The following is a 19,493-nucleotide window of genomic DNA, read 5'->3' on the forward strand; positions in this document are numbered from 1 at the left end:
CTGCTGTTTACCAAAGACTTACACTAGCAACAACTGTTTTCACTAAACAAAAACGTCTGAGGAGGATTTACCCTGTTATGAAAAAAGGCAAAGGGGTGCCTGAGTGGCTCAGTTGGTTAAGCGTCCGACTTTGGCTCAGGTCATGATCTCACATGATCTCATGGTTTTGTGGATTTGAGCCCCAAGGAGGCCGGAGCCTGCTTCGGATTCTGTGTCTCCCTTTCTCTCTGCGCCTCCCCCTGCTCTCACTCTATCAAAAATAAATACACATTAAAAAAATAAAGAAAAAAGTGATGTCAAGGGAGGAAACATGTATTGTGCACAAAATGCTATGATGGTATCCGTATCAAATATAGATGAATATGGAAAAGTGTAAAAAAATACATGAAAATACACGAAAAATGTAAAAAAATACATGAAAAAAGAATACTGTGATAGACACACACCTTAATTAATTTAAAAATAGTGAACATTTTTCTTACATACTTTTCAAACATAAATAGAAAAAGGAGTACAATAAACATCAATATGCACACCATATACACTCAACAGCCATAAATGCACGCACACACACATTTTGCTAAATCATGTTTTTTAAGTTTATTTATTTGGGGGAGGGGCAAAGAGAGAGGGAGAGAAAGAGAATCCCAAGCAGGCTCTTGGCACTGTCAGCACAGAATCTGATTTGCTCAAGCCACACCCCTGGGATCATGACCTGAGCTGGAATTAAGAGTCGGATGTTCAACCAACAGAACCACCCAGGCACCCCACTCCCAAGACTTTTATAGATGGCTCTTTCAACCAGATTCCAACCAGGGATACCACATTGCATTTGGCTGTTGTCTTCTAAGTCACTTTTAATCTAGAGCAGTTACTCCGTGCTTTTTTCACTTTTTTTAATTAAAAAAAATTTTTTTAATGTTTATCTTTTGAGAGAGAAAAAGAGAGAGAGAGAGTGTGTGTGTGTGTGTGTGTGAGAGAGAGAGACAGAGAGAGAGAGAGAGAGAGAGAGAGAGAGAGAGAGAGAGGGAGGGAGGGAGAGGGGCAGAGAGGGAGACACAGAATCCAAAGCAGGCGCCAGGCTCTGAGCCGTCAGCACAGAGCCTGTTGCGGGAACTTGAACTTGCGAGCCATAAAATCATGACCTGAGCCGAAGCTGGACACTTTACTGACTGAGCCACCCAGGCACCCTTTTTTTACTGACTTTTTGAAGAAAGGAGGCCAGTTATCTACTACAGCATTTCACATTCTGGATCTATCTGATCATTTCTTTTGTGAGGTCATTTAACTTGCTGCTCTAGCCCACTATTTCCAGTAAATGGGAAGCAGATCTTATAGGCTTGATTAAATTCCAGTTACACTCTTTTCACCGAAACACTTCACAGGCTATTTTGTGTATTTCACACTGCATCATATCAAAATCAAGTCTGACTGTCCCATCACAGTAGTGCAGTATCACCAGTGATTCTAAGAATCTCTTTACTGTAAAGATGGTTTTCTTTCCACACCACTAACCAAGTATTTGCTGAGATGATACTTTGACATCATGACGATTCTAGAGAGCATGTAGCTCAATCTTTTATCAAATTGTTTTGACATCAAATGCATTTAATATTACTATATGTAGAAAACCCTAAAGACTGCACTAAAAAACAACTAGAACTGATAAATGAACTCAGTAAAGTCACAGGATACAAAATCTGTTACATTTCTATACACTAATTATGAGCTAGTAGAGAGAGAAATTAAGAAAACAATCCTGTTTACAACTGCACCGAAACCAATAAAATATCTAGGAATAAAATTAGCTAAGGAGTTTAAAGACCTGTGCACCTGAAAACTGTAAGACACTAATAAAAAAAATTGAAGATAACACAAATAGAAAGATATTCCATGCTCATGGAATGGAAGAGTTAATATAATTAAAATGTCCATACTACCCAAAGTAATCTACAAATTTAATGCAATCCCTATAAAAATACACAACATTTTCCATAGTACTAGAACAAATAATCCTAAAAGGTGGATAGAACCACAGAAGACAAAGAAGTCAAAACAATCTTGAAAAAGATGAATCAAACTGGAGGTATCACAATCTCAGATTTCAAGATACACGACAAAGCTGTACTGATCCAAACAGTATGCAACTAGCACGAAATCAGACACATAAATAAGTGGAACAGAACTGAGAGCTCAGAAATAAAGTCATGCTTATATGGTAATTAATCTTCAACAAAGGAGGCAAGAATATACAATGGGGAAAACCCAATGTCTCCAACAAATGGGGCTGGGAAGACGGGACAGCTATGAATGAGACTGGACCACTTTCCTACGCTATAAACAAAAATAAACTTAAAATCGATTAAACACCTAAATGTCAGACCTGCAACCATAAAATTCCTAGAAGAAAACATAGGCAGTAATCATTTTGACATTAGCTATAGAAATGTTTTTCCAGATATGCAGCCTCTGATAAAGGAAATAAAAACAAAAATAAACTATTGGGATTACACCAAAATAAAAAGGTTCTGCACAGTGAAAGAAACCAGCAAAAATGCAACCTATCAAATGGAAGAAGATATTTGCAAATGATGTATCTGATAAGGGCTTAATATCCAAAATACATAAAGAATGTGTACAACTCAACACCAAAAAATTAAATAATCCAGCTGAAAAATGAAAAGACATGAATAGATATTTTTCCAAAGAAGACATACAGTCAACAGACACATGAAAACACGCTTAACATCACTCATCATCAGGTAAATGCATCTCTAAACCAGAATGAGATACCCCTCACACCAGTCAGAATGGCTAAAATCAAAAACACAAGAAATCATAACTATTAGTGAGGATATGGAGAAAGAGGAACCCTCAAGCACTATAGATGGTAATGCAAACTGTGCAGCCACTGTGGACAACAGTAGGAACATTACTCAAAAAATTCACAATGGAATTACCATATGGTCCAGTAATTCCACTAGATGTTTACCCAAAGAAAATGAAAACACCGATTTAAAAAGATATATGCATCCCTGTACTTACTGCAGCATTATTTATAAAAGTCAGGATATAGAAACAACCCAAGTGTCCATTGACAGATGAATGGATAAAGATGTGATGTGTACACACACGTACACACACACACACACACACACACACACACACTGGAATATTACTCAGCCATAAGGAACAAAACTTTGCCATTTGAGACAACATGGATGCATCTAGACAGTATAACAAAAGTAACTAAACTAAGTCAGAGAAAGACAAATACCATATGATTTCACTCATATGTACAATTTAAGAAACAAAACAAAGGATCAAATTAAAAAAAGAAACAAAAAACAGACTCTTAAATATACAGAGCAAACTTGTGGTTGACAGAGGAGAGGTGGGTGGTGGGATAGGTGAAATGGGGAACGGGGATTAGGAGTACAGTTGTGGTAAGCACTGAGTAGTGCGTATAACTGCTGAATCATTGTGTTGTACACCTGAAAGTAAAATAACAATGTGAACTGTACTTGAATTAAAAATAATTAAAAACATATTTAATAGCTTTACATTAGCTTTTGTTTTTTTAACATGTGATTTTTAAAGATATGTTTTCCCCAAACTGCAATTCATATAAAAGTAAGATTCACTTTTTTTTTTTTTAATTTTTTTTTTTTCAACGTTTATTTATTTTTGGGACAGAGAGAGACAGAGCATGAACGGGGGAGGGGCAGAGAGAGAGGGAGACACAGAATCAGAAACAGGCTCCAGGCTCTGAGCCATCAGCCCAGAGCCCGACGCGGGGCTCGAACTCACGGACCGCGAGATCGTGACCTGGCTGAAGTCGGACGCTTAACCGACTGCGCCACCCAGGCGCCCCAAGATTCACTTTTATAATGACAGACTTACTTCTTAATTGAAATGCGAGCACCTTCCTTCTTTTTGGTTTTGTTTGAAACCCTGTAAGAAAACAAAGGAATTTTAAAGAATAGCATACACATTTTATACACATATGAATAAACACTTTGTTTCATACAAGATGTTTTACTAATTCTATTTAACAAAATATCAGAAAATAAGTTTATGGCCTTCAAATGTGCTTTAAAAGTGATCCTAAAGAAGAGCACCTAAGTGGCTCAGTAGGTTGAGTGTCCGACTTGGGTTCGAGCCCCACATCTGGCTCACTGCAGTCAGCATACAGCCCACTTGAGATCCTCTGTCATGTTCTCTCTTTGCCTACCCCCCGTTTGTGCTCTCAAAAATAAATAAAATCTTTAAGTGTTCCTAAAGTAAACAATTATTAGGCTGTAGTTAAGAAACTTTCTTCTTTGGGGGTGCCTGGGTGGCTCATTCGGTTAGAAGTCCGACGTCAGCTCAGGTCATGAGCTCGCGGTCCGTGAGTTCAAGCCCCGCATCGGGCTCTGTGTTGACAGCTTGGAGCCTGGAGCCTGCTTCAGATTCTGTGTCTCCTCCTCTCTCTGTCACTTCCCCACTCATGGTCTCTCTGTCTCTCAAAAATGAATAAATTAAAAAAATTAAAATATAAAAAAGAAATAAAATTTTCTTCTCTCACTATGCCCAGTGATGTTCCTGAGCTAACTTACACCTTAATTCTTTCAAGTAAAATAAACACTGTGTCACACTCATTTATTAAAATAAAACCATTAAGGACCACTACATACTAAAGAACATTTTAGAAGTTAAAAAAAAAAAAGAAAAACAAGATCAATACTCAAATATTTATTGTTTTTCCTGGTCAGACCTAACCCAAATGTCCTATTCACCTCTTCTGGCTTCCACATCTTCTATCTTCCCTTTTATATATACTAACTTTCTACTTCATTGTTAACCTATGTCTTACAGGCCATAAGATGTATTAAAAGTTATTTGTTCTTAAGAAGAACCAAAGTTATAGCCTATTTTATGTTATTCCGAGAACACTACTTTCACGTCATTTGCATTTGCTTGGATTTCTAGAGGTTAAGAGCTGGACCCAAATTCTATCTAGCTGCTCTTATGGGAATGGGTTGCCAACAGAAAAGTTGTCCAGCTCGTGTTTCTGTGAAGCAGTGGTTAAGAAACACTAGCTGAAGCTAATGGTGGCTCAAACATACTTAAGCGGTTAGGAAATCTGACAATGAGTAGTGGCTTCTTTTTAATGGTAACAATTTCAAAGAGATAAAAAATGCAACATCCAGGAAACTACAATTTCTTTGCATTTTTGAATGTAAATGTATGTTTACATTGTATTGTATACAGATATAGAAATAATACTCTGTAATCTTAAGATCCTTTCTCAGGAACAAGTCAGTCATAGTTGGCCCTGAATTTCAGGCACATAATTCTGGGGACAAGACTGCTTTCCCCAAAACTGCGACTTGAACTCATAAAAGAAACAGAAACATCTGCAACTTAATGGTCAGGACCATAGTTAAAAGTCCAGTGCAAATCTGCTAGGTTTTAGTAACACAGTATAATCAGGTACATGTAAATAGTAGTGCTTATAAATACAAATGAACCAAGTCTAACTTTCGTCCATGTCATCCTTCAAATTAAATATATTTAAAATGTCAGTACGTTCCTATTCTTTAATGGTTGCTAGAACTATCAAAATAGAAAATCAGGTCCATATCTACTTAAGGCTGTGGTAAAAGAGATTTTTTTTTTTTTTGTAATGTTTATTTATTTTTGAGAGACAGAGTATGAGAGGGGGAGGGGTGGAGAGAGGAGGCGACACAGAATCTGAAGAGGCTCCAGGCTCTGAGCTGTCAGCACAGAGCCCAACATGGGGCTCAAATTCACAAACCGTGAGATCATGACCTGAGCCGAAATCAGATGCTTAACCGACTAAACCACTCAGGTATCCCCAAAATAGATGTTTTCAAGAGGCAATACACATGGAAATAAAAATTGTGGAAAGCCAGTCAGCAGTATCAAAAGCTATTAAAATGTTTACACTTTTGACTCAGTAACAGTACTTCCAAATATCAAAAGGAAATAATCTACAAGAAGCTTTATATCTAAAAATGGTTATCTATGAATCAGAGGAAAAACGTGTTAATGTTCAACATTCAGCAAACTATGAACTTATTCTGAACCACACTGAACAGGAACTAGGCACTATCCCAGATGCTAGAATGCCAAGAGTTACCAAGATAGACAAGGTCCTTGCTCTTATGGAGCTTACGTTCTACTGGAGAAACAAACAGGTAAGGAAAATCAGGTTTCATAAATGCCACACAGAGAATCTAAGTGGGGTGATATGATAGAGCATATGGGCCTATCAGTTCTGGATTAAACTGGGAGAAATTTCAGGTGAGTTCTGAAAGACAAGAAGCTAGACAAGTGAAATCTGGGTTATGAGTTTCCAGCCCAAAGAGCAGGGAGTACAAAGGCCGTGAAGAAGGTATAAACCTGGTATACATTTGAAGAGAGGCCAGCTTTGTAAGAATGGACACGCATAGAATAAAATGTACATACAGAAGTGGGCAATATACACATCATGTAATATTCTGCAAACCAGGATAAAGTTTTGATTTTAACATAAGTGGAACTGGAAGGTATCAAAGGGTCTTGGGGGGTAGATCTGATCTATGTTACATTTTAAAGTATCACTTCTAGGGGCACCTGGGTGGCTCGGTCGGTTAAGCGTCTGACTTCGGCTCAGGTCATGATCTCGCGGTCCGTGAGTTCAAGCCCCGTGTCGGGCTCTGTGCTGACAGCTCAGAGCCTGGAGCCTGTTTCAGATTCTGTGTCTCCCTCTCTCTCTGCCCCTCCCTTGTTCATGCTCTGTCTCTCTCTGTCTCAAAAATAAATAAACGTGGGGCGCCTGGGTGGCGCAGTCGGTTAAGCATCCGACTTCAGCCAGGTCACGATCTCACGGTCCGTGAGTTCGAGCCCCGCGTCAGGCTCTGGGCTGATGGCTCGGAGCCTGGAGCCTGTTTCCGATTCTGTGTCTCCCTCTCTCTCTGTCCCTCCCCCGTTCATGCTCTGTCTCTCTCTGTCCCAAAAATAAATAAACGTTGAAAAAAAAAAAATTAAAATAAATAAATAAATAAATAAATAAATAAACGTTAAAAAAAATTAAAAAAAAAAGTATCACTTCTAGCTGCTATGTGGAGAACGGATTTGGTGGGCAGGCGGGGGATGCAAGATTCTAAAAGCAAAAGAATAGTTGGGATCTGCTGCAGAAAAAAAGATAAGAGATAAATAATGCCATATTATTCAGACATTAAATAAATAGCTATTACATGAAGAGCTATTACAACCCATCAACAAAGAGATAAACAGCCCGACTAAAAACAAAAACAGGCAAAAAATGTGGTTATTTCTCCAAAGAAGATATAACAAATGGCCAGCAAACATATGAAAAGATGCTCAACATCATTTAGACATTAGGGAAATGCAAATCAAAACCACAGTAAGTCCATTCCCGAAACCAATACCGCACTGTATGTTAACTAAAAACAACAACAACCCACAATAAGGTATCACTTCACACCCAGGGAGATAATAGTAAGTGTTGAGAAGAATGTAGAGAAAAAGGGACCCTCACACACTGCTGGTAAAAGGTAAATAGGTACAGTCATCTTAGAAAAAAGTTCAGCACTTCCTCCAAACTTCTCAGCCAGCAATTCTACTCCTAGATATATATCCAAGAAAACTGAAACTTATGTCCATACAAAATTTTACACACAAATGTCTGTAAAAGAACTACTCACTATAAAAAAAAAAAAAGAAGAAAATGGAATTACTCATTGTAGTCAAAAAGAGGAAACAACTCAGTGTCCATCCACTGATGGATAAACAAAATACGGTATTGTCCATACAAGAGAATAATTACTGAGCAGTAAAAAGAAATGAAGTACTCACACATACTATAGCCTGGAGAAACCTTGAAAAACTGAGGGTAAATGAAATAAATCAGGCACAAAAAGCCACGTATTTAACAATTCCACTTATATGAAAAGTTCAGAATAGGCAAATCTGTACTAATGAAAAGCAGATTAGTGCTTGCCCAGGGCTGGGTGGGTATACTACCAGGTGGGTACTGGAGAGTGATTGCTAACGGGTACAGGTTTTCTTAATGAGTGATAAAAATGTTCTGGAATGAAATAGTGATGGTGGTTGTAGAACTTTGTGAATATAATTTAAAAACCACTGAAATGTATACTTTTAAACGATAAATTATATCTCAATTAAAAAGATGATAATATCTTGAAAGATGTAGTAGCAGTGGAGAAAAAAGCAAAGTGCACTGATTCAGGATCTGTTGGGAAAGAGGCAACAATACTTTCCTACAAATTGGATGTGGAAACGTGAAACAGAGTGAGAAAATATGGCTAATGCCAGGCCCGTGGCTTGAGAAATTGGTGCTGGTGCACCAATGTTATTGCTTACTGAGAAACATAAAAGGCTGTGGGAACAGAGGTGTAAGAAATGACACGTGAAGTTCTGTTTTGGCTGCAGTTAGTTTGAGATGTACCTAACAGACATCCACATGGTGAGGGAAAAGAGGTAACTGCATAAGTAAGTCTGAAAGTCAGAGCTTATACCCGAGAAGTACCACCACAAACATACCATTTTAAGTCAAGGAGTAGAGGCGAGGTCACCTAGTGAACATTTATAATTAAGAAACAGGGACTGTGGACCATGCATAAGGATTCTACTTGGATATTCAGAAGAGGAGGAAAAGTTGTTAAAGGAGTATAGAAGGGACAGCCAAGGAGAAAGGCTCAAAACTAGTAGATGATATGGTGTCACTGAAGGCAAGAGAAAAAATGTTTCCAGAGTTACACTTTGGAACACAATTTATACACAAATGTGTAAAATGTACACAAATATGTAAAAATGTTGCGGAGAACTAACTAAGGTCAAAGTAGAGAAAAGACCACTGATGTAGCAATCTTCAGTAAAATCTCAGCAGAGTGGGGAAGACAGAAGCGCACGTGATAGGACTGAAGAGGTGCCGTGAGGTAAGGGAGAGAACTAGAGATAACTCTGAAGAAGTCTGGCTGCACTTTGCAACTACGTGGATGGAACTAGAGGGTGTTATGCTAAGTGAAATTAGTCAGAGAAAGACAAATATCATATGAGTTCACTCATATGAGAACTTTAAGAGACACAACAGATGAACACAAGGGAAGGGAAGCAAAAATAATTTAAAAACAGGGAGGGGGACAAAACATAAGAGACTCTTAAATAATTCGGATGTAAATTAAAAAATAAATACATTATTAAAAAAATAAGTCTGGCTGTGAAGGCAAGGTGAAAAATGATGTGATAGACAAGTTCTAGAGAACATAGTTGAAGTAAATGGTCACTAAGTTTAGCTAAACAGAACTAAAACGGTCACCAACATAGACTGATGAGTAAGACAAGCAAACTGCTGGCTAAATTCTTACAGTATGTCTGTAGATCAAGAAAGATGAACATAAAAATAATACATTTCTTAGCAGCACTCACACATACTGGAAGGCAGACAAATAGATATGATAGACTACTGTCTATATAATAGACTACTGTCGGGGCGCCTGGGTGGCGCAGTCGGTTAAGCGTCCGACTTCAGCCAGGTCACGATCTCACGGTCCGTGGGTTTGAGCCCCGCGTCGGGCTCTGGGCTGATGGCTCAGAGCCTGGAGCCTGTTTCCGATTCTGTGTCTCCCTCTCTCTCTGCCCCTCCCCCGTTCATGCTCTGTCTCTCTCTGTCCCAAAAAAAAAAAAAAAAAAAAAAAAAAAAAAAAAAAAGTTGAAAAAAATTAAAAAAAAAAAAATAGACTACTGTCAGTGGTGACTTATGGAAAAGCTAAGAAATAGGCGTGGCTTAGGTCATCAAAGGGATTTTTGTCTTATCTTTAATTTGCTCAGTTCTTATTTTTATTTATTTAAAAAAATTTTTTTTAATGTTTTATTTATTTTTGAGAGAGAGAGACAGAGCATGAACGGGGGAGGGTCAGAGAGAGAGGGAGACACAGAATCTGAAGCAGGCTCCAGGCTCTGAGCTGTCAGCACAGAGCCCGATGCGGGGCTCGAACTCATGGACTGTGAGATCATGACCTGAGCTGAAGTCGGATACTTAACCGACTGAGCCGCCCAGGTGCCCCTAATTTGCTCAATTTTTAAAATGTAATGTATTCATGTATCATCTGTAATCAAGAAATGCATATATTCTTAAAGGATATAAAACAATGTAAATGGCATGATGAGAACAATATAAAAAACAAACCATGTAAAACTCCAGAGACAGGACAATAAAATGCAACAGATGGCTCTGGATTTAATCCTGGATCAAAGAAAGCAATCTTGGGGGCACCTGGGTGGCTCAGTCAGTTAAGCGGCCGACTTAGGTTCATGTCAGGATCTCATGGCTCTTGAGTTCAATGCCCAGCACTGGGCTCTGTGTTGACAGAGCAGAGCTTGGAGCCTGCTTCAGATTCTGTGTCTCCCTCGCTCTCTGCCCCTTCCCTGCTCACGCTCTCTCTCTCCTTCAAAAATAAATAAACAGTAAAATTTTTTTTTTTTACTAGGGGCACCTGGGTGGCTCAGTGGATTGAGTGTTCAACTTCAGCTCAGGCCTTGCAGTTTGTGAGTTTGAGCCCCACGTTGGGCTCTGTGCTGACAGCTCAGAGCCTGGAGCCTGCTTCGGATTCTGTGTCTCCCTCTCTTCCTGCCCCTTTCCTGCTCACACTCTGTCTCTCTGTCTCTCAAAAATAAATAAACATTAAAAAAATTAAAAGCAAATTTTAAAGAAAGCTACTTTTAATTCTCTTGTAAGGGACATTGGTGAGACAACAGGCAAGATTCAAATAAGGCCAAAAGATGAGATGACAGAATTATATAAATTTTAATTCCTGATTTGATTACTATGCTACGGTTGTATAACATTCTTAGTTTAGGAAACATACTGCATTTAAATGTAAAGGGGTATAATGTTTGCAACTGATTATCAATTATTTCAGGGAAAAATACATATAAACATAAACAAAGAAAAAAAAGACAAGTATGAAATAAGTAAGAATAATAAACCTAAAGTGGTACAGGGGCACCTGGGTGACTCAGTCGGTTGAGAGTCCGACTTCAGCTCAGGTCATGATCTCATGGTCCGTGGATTTGAGTCTCTGGACCAAGCTGACAGCTCAGAGCCTGGAACCTGTTTCAGATTCTGTGTCTCCCTCTCCCTCAGCCCCTCCCCAGTTCATGCTCTCTTTCTCCTTCAAAAAATAAACAAACATAAAAAAAATTAAAAAATAAAAGAAACTTAAAGTGGTACAAAGGTGACACTTGGGGACAATTGGGTGAAGGATACATAGAAATTCTTGTACTATTTTCACAACTTTAAGTCTGAAAGAGATTTTTTTTTTTTTAAGTTACAAACAAACAACAAAAAGCACTTGTATTTTGGTTTGCTTATCTGCCAAAGGTAAACTTTCACACACTACATGACCTAGCAATTCCACTTCTAAGTATATACCCAAAAGAAATGAAAATGTACATTGACACAGAAACTTGTATACACATGTTCATCGCAGCATTATTCATTAAAGCCCCAAAGGAGAAATAACCCAAATGGAAAAAATGAGGTACACTCAATGGATTATTATTCAGCAATAAAGTGAAGGGAGAGAGAAGGAGAGAGAGAGGAGAGAGAGAGAGGGAGAGAGCGCGAGAGAGATTATGCTAAGTGAAGAAAGAAAGACACAAAGGATGACATTTAGTATAACTCTATTTATTTGAAGTGTCCAGAAAAGGCAAATCCACAGAGTAAGTTAGTCATTGCCTAGGCCTGGAAATTTTGAGGAAAATGGGGTACATGTTTGTTTTCTTAGATAATGAAGATATTCCATAAATGACTGTAGTTATGGCTGTGTAATTGTGAATATACTAAAAACCCAAACCAGTGACTTGTATACTTTAAAAGGTGAATTGAATGCCATGTAAACTATATCTCAATAAAACTTAATTAGTTAAAAAAAAAAAAGTCACAGGCAATGCTGTTTTCCAAACTGGAAACAAGCTACATATCCATTAATGGTTAAAAGAAATAAACAGATTATAGAATATTCATGCAGAAGAACACAACAGAGCTACGACTATACACAACAATGTATATTACTCTCATAAACTGCTGAACAAAATATGCCAGCCACAAAGGAGTGTATGTATAATTCCAAACCATAGAAGTTCAAAAAAGGACAAAAGTACTCTATGACACTAAACGTTAGGAAAATGGTCACCCTTGGCAAAGGGATTAGTAGTGAGTGATTAGAAGAAGACATAAGGAGGCAGTAGCTTATATATTTTTTTTAAATCAAGCTGTTCACTTCTAATATATGCACTTTTCTGCATACATCTGTTTTTTTTCTTTTTTATTAGAGGGGGGGGAGGGAGGGAGGGAGGGAGGGAGGGAGGGAGGGAGAGAGAGAGAGAGAGAGAGAGAGAGGCGGTGCAAGTGAGCGAAGGGCAGAGAGAGAATCCCAGGAAGGAACAAGAAGGGGAGAAGGGAAGGGAGGGAGGGAGGGAGGGGGAGAGAGAGAGAGAGAGAGAGAGAACCGGGGCTCATCTGATAAAGATGGGACTAGAAATCATGAACTGTGAGATCACAACCTGAGCCAAAGTCAGATGCTTAAAAGACTGAGCCAACAGGCGCCCCCACCCCCGCTTTTTTTTTTTTTTTAAGTTTATTGATTTGAGACAGACAGCATGAGCAAGAGCAGGGGAGGGGCAGAGAGAGAGGAAGAGAGAGAGAAACCCAAACAGGCTCTGCAATGTCAGCACAGAGACCAACGCAGGGCTCAACCTCACAAACTGAGATCATGACCTGAGCTGAAATCAAGAGTCCGAGGTTTAACTGACTGAGCCCAACAGGTGACCTCTGCATACATATTTCAATGCAAACACTATAAACACCAAATAAACCATGAACCTCTGTATAATATGAACTTGAAAATAAGTCAAAATATGGCCTATCTGGGTAAAAGAACTCTCTTTCTTTCCAAAAAACTGAAAAATAAATATAAATCACATCAACAGTTTACTTATACACTATATGTAATATTTTTCCAAATATTTCATAATGAAAAATACACGCAGAGAAACACGAAGTGCAGAAAAGAGAAGCTTAGTATGTTAGGTAATTGGTCTCAAATTATAAATGGTTAACTTGTTACTTTCCATCATCTTTCTAGTCATTAAAAGGGGAACTTCATCATACTATACAAATATACCAAGTTTATACAATGACTCAAGAATACCTTTTATTATTTTTATTTAATTTTTTAAAAAGTTTATTTATTTTAGGGCTCCTGGGTGGCTCAGTCGGTTAAGTGTCCAACTTCAGCTCAGGTCACGATCTCACTGGTTGTGAGTTCGAGCCCCGCATCGGGCTCTGTGCTGACAGCTCAGAGCTAGGAGCCTGCTTTGGATTCTATGTCTCCTTCTCTCTCTGCCCCTCCCCTGCTCACGCTTTCTCTCTCTGTTTCTCTCAATAATAAATAAACGCTAAAAAAAATTTTTTTTTAAAGTTTATTTTAAGAGAGAGTGGAGGGGGGGAACGGAGGGAGGGAGGAGTGTGTGTGTGTGGCGGGGGGAGAGAGAGAGACAGACAGACAGACAGACAGACACAAAGAGAATATCCCAAGCAGGATCCACACTACTAGCGTGGAGCCAGATATGGGGCTCGAACCCATGAACTGTGAGATAGTGTGACCTGATGAGAAATCAAGAATCAGATGTGTAAGTGACTAAGCCACCCAGGTCCCCCAAGAAAAGCTTTTAAATAACATTAATGGGGGCATGTACAGATGATACATTTAAAAAAATCATACCTTCGAGTCAGTTGTTTATTTATATCTTCCATATATTAACCAAGATTTCAAGTAGTTATAATATCACATCATAATGTCAGCATGGCATAGTAGCTTCCTTTCAAAAATTTAAAAATTTCCTGAAAAGTCACAATACTACAAGTGTGAAACAGACTGATGTGTAAAATGGTACATATGGAGCCTCAGTTCGTAAGGTCCAGTTTGGCATGTATCACCTCAGGCCTTCCTCTATGCACAAAAGAACCTAACACCTTTTGTCTTTATTTCTTTTCTCAAACTATTATTCTTTCTTTTTCTATTTTTTTTTTTAACGTTTATTTATTTTTGAGAGACAGAGCACGAGGAGGAGAGGAAGACACAGAATCCGAAGCAGGCTCCAGCCTCCGAGCTGTCAGCACAAAGCCCGACACCGGGCTTGAACTCACAAACTGTGAGATCATGACCTGAGCCAAAGTCAGCTGCTTAACCGACTGAGTCACCCTGGAGCCCCTCATTTTCTATTTCTTGCAATGCATTTTGTTTTATATTAAAACACAAAGACAAATGAGACTGGAAAATAATTTAAAAGAGTGTCATTAAATTAGAAAATGTATAATCAACATAACCTAAGAACAGGAACAAAATTTTATTTTTATTTTTTTAAGAGCAAGAGAGAGACAGAGTGAGTGAGCAGGGGAGAAGGGCAGGGAGAGAGAAAGAATCCCATGTTGGCTCCATGCTCAGCATACAGCCCACCACGGGGCTCAACCCCACAACCTTGAGATCATCATGACCTGAACTGACATCCAGAGTTGGACATCCAACTGACTGAGCCAACCAGGCGCCTCAACATGAAAAAATTTTAAATGAATTATAATTACACTTAGCAGGGACAATTCAAGAGAATGTAAGCCTTAAACAAAAGTTATATATATATGTATTTTTGAATGTATTTATTTATTTTGAAATAGAGACAGAACGTGACCAGGGGAGGGGCAGAGAGAGGGAGACAGAGAATCCCAAGGAGGCTCTGCACCTTAAGCGTGGAGCCCGATGCAAGTAATGAACTCATGAACCAGAGATCATGACCCGAACCAAAATCGAGTCAGATGCCCAATGGACTAAGCCACCCAAGCACTCCAATAGTTGTATGTTTTTAAACTTTATGAGGTAGTTTCAACCTTTATGATCTGCCAAACATAACAAACCACTTTTTAGTCACAAACAAAACAAGGTCACATAACCACAAAGTGATTGTCAGGAAAGATGCTGAATGATCACTTACCATATAGTAACCAGTATGATAGCCACTCATGTACCAAGAGATTAGCATACTTCCCAAAGCATCAGCATCATCAAGAGAATCTGGACATATGGGAGGTGGTGGGGGAATTATCTGGAAATGGAGAAAGATATAAAGTCAATAAACAAAAACTGAAGTCTGGACATCCATTTTACATAGAGAATGCTGGATGTTAGCTCTATCTTTCCCTACATTTCATGCCATTACCTATTTAAAAAAAATTTTTTTTAAAGACATTTTGAGAAAGCCAACCGGTAACAACAGGCCAACAAAATTAAGATAAATAAAAATCAAAAGATAAAAGATCACATAAAATGTTTAGACATTTTGTTTTGATTTTCCAACTATTATTCTGTTCCATTATGAAGCTATGGCTAAAAGACCAAGTATATATACTTTAATGGTTTTCCTTAAAAAACATCCAGGGGCACCTGGGTGGCTCAGTCAGTTTAGTATATGACTTCGGCTCAGGTCATGATCTCATGGTTCATGGGTTCGAGCCCCACATCAGGCTCTGTGCTGACAGGTCAGAGTCTGGAGCCTGCTTCGGATTCTATGTCTGCCTCTCTCTCTCTGCCCCTCCCCTGCTCGTGCTCTGTCTCTCTCTCAAAAATAAGTAAATGTTAAAAAAAAAAAAAATTAAAATACAACACAAAACAAAACACCCAAATAGCATTTCAAGTAAAGGTCTTGAGTAGAAAAACTGAGCGGCTCCCACTGAACACATGGAATTTGCCACAAAGTATCTTGGATCTAGCCTACTGTTGATATCTCAAAGTCAGTCTACCGTTAGAAATTGGGACAGACCATGTGACACTAAATTCCAAGCACATCTGGAAGCACATTAATCCTTGTATACAGTATAATTAAGTCCTTTAAAATAAGAGCTTCCTCCCTATAGAATGAGATATAACTTCTAAGAGGAAGGAAGCATGCAACATAGGGCTCAGATATTGGGGTAATAAGAGGACTAAGTCTGGATAGCAGAAGAAGCATTTAAAAAAGTAATCCAAGTTGGTTGGTTGGTTGATTTATTTATTTATTAGAGTTTTTATTTATTTATTTTGAGAAACCAGAGGTCGGATGCTTACCTGACTGAGTCACACAGGTGCCCCCAAAACCCTGAGGTTTACACATTAGAATCTGGCTGTAGGGATGGTATAAAATGACACTTCCATGTCCTGCTAAATCCCTAACTATGTATGAAAGCAAATTTTAATCTGAATTCTTTTACACTTACTGGTGGTCCAGAAGGAAACGGAGGCAACCAGCATGATAAGAAGTGTGGTGGTGGTGGTGGAGGTGGTGGTGGGCCATTGAACTTTAGACCAGGCTGTAAAGAACATTTCAAAGGAAGATTAATTTATCAATTTAAATATGAAAAGAGGAAAAGGATTCAATGTCTTAAGAACCTAAATAACCACCCAGAATGATACATTATACATATCAAAAGAGATGAAACAGGGGCACCTGGGTGGTTCAGTTGGATAAGGGATAAACATAAGCTTCCTACTCTTGATTTTTGCTCAGGTCATGATCTCATGGTTTGTAAGATTCAGCCCTGTGTCGGGCTCTGTGCTGAGTGTGGGGCCTGCTTGGGATTTTCTCTCTCCCTCTTTTTCCACCCTTCCCCTGGTTCTCTCTCTCTCTCTCTCTCAAAAAGAAAGATGAAATAGAATTTCATATACCAAATGGTGAATTTAAACAAGACTCATAAATCTAGATTTTCCTCATTTCCTTTCATATCTAAACATTCAGAAAGTAAAACCAAAGTAAAAAAGATTGCCAATTACCTCAGAAATCAGAGACTGTGTATTTAGCAAGATATTTCAATCATAAAAAAGATTGTATCTGCCACAATGTCGTTAATTGTATAATCTTTTTATGGATGTCCCGAGTTACATATACTAACATAAGCATATACTGTAAAAATTAGTAAACCTCTCATTTAACAAGAAAAGTCAGCTCCCTCAGACCAATGAAGTACGATATGTAGATAAATTAAGAGGTCTGATCATTCTAGAAATTGTAATATAATGCAAACCTCTTTAAGAAAGCATTCACAGGGGTGCTTGCGTGGCTTAGTCGGTGAAGTGTCTGACTCTTGGTTTCTACTCAAGTCATGATCTCACAGTTCATGAAATCAAGTCCTGCATCGGGCTCTGTACTGACAGTGAGGATCCTGCTTGGCATTCTCTCCCAGTCTTTGCCCATAACCGACTCACGCATGCTTTCTCTCTCAAAATAAATAAATAAACATTTTTAAAAATGGTAAAGGGTCACCTGGATGGCTCGGTTAGTTAAGCAACAGACTCTTGATTTCAGCTGAGGACATAACCCCACCATTTTGAGTTCAAGCCCGCCTCAGGTTCCACACTGACCACACAAAGCCTGCTTTGGATTCTTCCTCTCTGTCTCTCTCCCTGCCTCTCCCCTGCACACACTTTCTCTCTCTCAAAATAATAAATAAAAGGTTAAAAAAAAAGCACTCAGAGAAAATCTTCAAAGCTTTAATAAGTCAACACTGATTTTTAATTTTATTATTATTATCGCCTGAATACTATAACCTACAGTGAAGGGGTGCCTAGATGGCTAAGTTGGTGGAGCGTCCAACTTAGGCTCAGTTTGTGAGTTTGATCTCCACATCAGGCTCCTTGCTGTAGGATGGATCCTCTGTCCCCCTCTCTCTGCCCCTTCCCCACTTATGTGCGTGCCCGCTCTCTCTCAAAAATAAACAAACAAACAAACATTAAAAAATTTTAACTTCCTTGGTGCGCCTGTGTGGGTCAATCAGTCAAGCGTCGGAATTCCACTCAGGTCATTATCTCACGTTTCATGAGTTTGAGCCCCTCATCTGGCTCTGCGCTGACACCTCAGAGCCTGGAGCCTGCTTTGGATTCTGTGTCTCCCTCTCTCTGCCCCTCCCCCGCTCATGCCCTGTATCTCTCAAAAATAAACTTAATTAAAACAAATTATAAAAAAAGAAATCATTTATCTTCTCTAAAAAAAAAATTTTTTTTTTAACCCCCAGTGAAGAAATCACTCCTTTATACAAAACAACTGGACAGGGACACACCAACTTGGGTTCCATGATAGAACTTAAAATAAAAAAAAATTTTTTTTAAATTTTTTTAATGTTTGTTTTTGACAGAGAGACAGAGAGCAAGCAGGGGAGGGGCAGAGAAAGAGGGAGACACAGAATCCAAAGCTGGCTCTAGGGTCTGAGCTGTCAGCACAGAGTCCGACGTGGGGCTCAAAGCCACAAACTGCGAGATCATGACCTGAGCCGAAGTCAAAGGTCCAACCGACTGAGCCACCTAGGTGCCCCAAAATCTTTTCTGTTTAAGTTGATTTGCTACTTACAGCCAAGAGACCCATAAAGGAAAAGAGCATTTACATTTTACTCTACAAAACAATCTAGGGCTTCAGGATTTAATGTATTAGATGCTTCTGTATTAGATGTAAATATTGTGTTTCTCACCAACTGTTATGTATCCTAACCAAATGACATGGAGAACCAGAGCATAACACCCTGGTGACAGTAAAATACCACTATACTTTCTAACGTAAATTCATGAGATTATTAGTCTAATACCCAATCCTCCATAAGAACAGTTGGGAAAGTCTTTCAGTGTAGAGTATTTTGCATTACTATTTTATTTCCTTTTCAAAGAATTTTCAAGTGTGAATTTATGATATCTACAGAAAGCTACAAAACTTTCAAGGAAAAGCTAAAACTCATCCAATGGAGGGGTGGAAAGTTATAAAATTATTAACTGTTTCCTGGGAAAACTTTTCTGGGCAGAAATGTACCTTTCCCGGTCCCAGTCCTGCTCCTGGCATGGGGGGTGGTGGAGGCAGAAAAGAGTTCCACGAAGTAGCTTTTGACTTGACGTTATTTGATTTATTTCCAGGAGACCTGCAGGAGTTCTCACTTTCATCTGTTGAAATTTGACTTTCATTTTCATTCTTTAAAAAGAAAAAATATACATACTTTTGTTATAAAGGTATCATGAAAAAAAGTGAATACTTCAGGGGATCAAACAACTTTGATTTTCTCATCTCCTCTCTGCCTCCAAGAATTCTTTTTTCTTTCCTTTTTATTTTTATTTTTGGTATCCTTACCTCCTGAGCATTCTGTTCTACATTATTATCCACTGCAGAGGCTGGGGAAAGTAGATCAGACACATTTTGCTCCTCCCTATTTCCATATCCAGTGTAAACCACAACGCAGGTTTCTCTCTTAAAATCAATTGAAGCAATGGTAGCTGGGTAAATGCAGCCGTCTTCTGACCAAATGGCAGAACACTTGTCACCAACTTTCCACTATAAAAGAAACCAAAGATACACACCCACACGTATTTCTTTTGAAGAGGATAAATTGTAATCTTGTT

General features: G+C 38.6%; 2 protein-coding genes across 4 annotated transcripts in view; one reads left to right on the forward strand and one right to left on the reverse strand.

The window, feature by feature from the left end:
- The window catches only part of NAIP (NLR family apoptosis inhibitory protein), a 61,890-nt gene extending 42,789 nt beyond the window's left edge, over window positions 1–19,101 (forward strand). Inside the window, exon 15 of the mRNA XM_047087696.1 lies at window positions 19,014–19,101. Coding sequence (XP_046943652.1) covers window positions 19,014–19,054 — 41 coding nt within the window. The 3' untranslated portion in view covers window positions 19,055–19,101. The remainder of the gene's footprint in view (window positions 1–19,013) is intronic.
- The window catches only part of LOC124517951 (survival of motor neuron protein), a 42,750-nt gene that overhangs the window by 4,410 nt on the left and 18,847 nt on the right, over window positions 1–19,493 (reverse strand). For 2 of the 3 annotated variants that reach the window (XM_047087734.1, XM_047087725.1), the window contains exons 4-8: window positions 19,225–19,425; window positions 18,913–19,068; window positions 16,340–16,432; window positions 15,082–15,192; window positions 3,904–3,954 (exon numbers count right to left, since the gene is read on the reverse strand). In XM_047087734.1, the coding sequence (XP_046943690.1) occupies window positions 3,907–3,954; window positions 15,082–15,192; window positions 16,340–16,432; window positions 18,913–19,068; window positions 19,225–19,425 (609 nt within the window). In that variant the 3' untranslated portion in view covers window positions 3,904–3,906. Of the gene's footprint in view, window positions 1–3,903; window positions 3,955–14,892; window positions 15,193–16,339; window positions 16,433–18,912; window positions 19,069–19,224; window positions 19,426–19,493 lie in introns of those variants that run through there. The other variant, XM_047087718.1, reaches the window with a different exon arrangement.

Source organism: Lynx rufus, unplaced genomic scaffold (assembly GCF_022079265.1).
Source record: "Lynx rufus isolate CCGP_SWC_20201006 ecotype Redwood Valley unplaced genomic scaffold, mLynRuf1.p SCAF_1, whole genome shotgun sequence".
Lineage (NCBI taxonomy): Eukaryota > Metazoa > Chordata > Mammalia > Carnivora > Felidae > Lynx > Lynx rufus.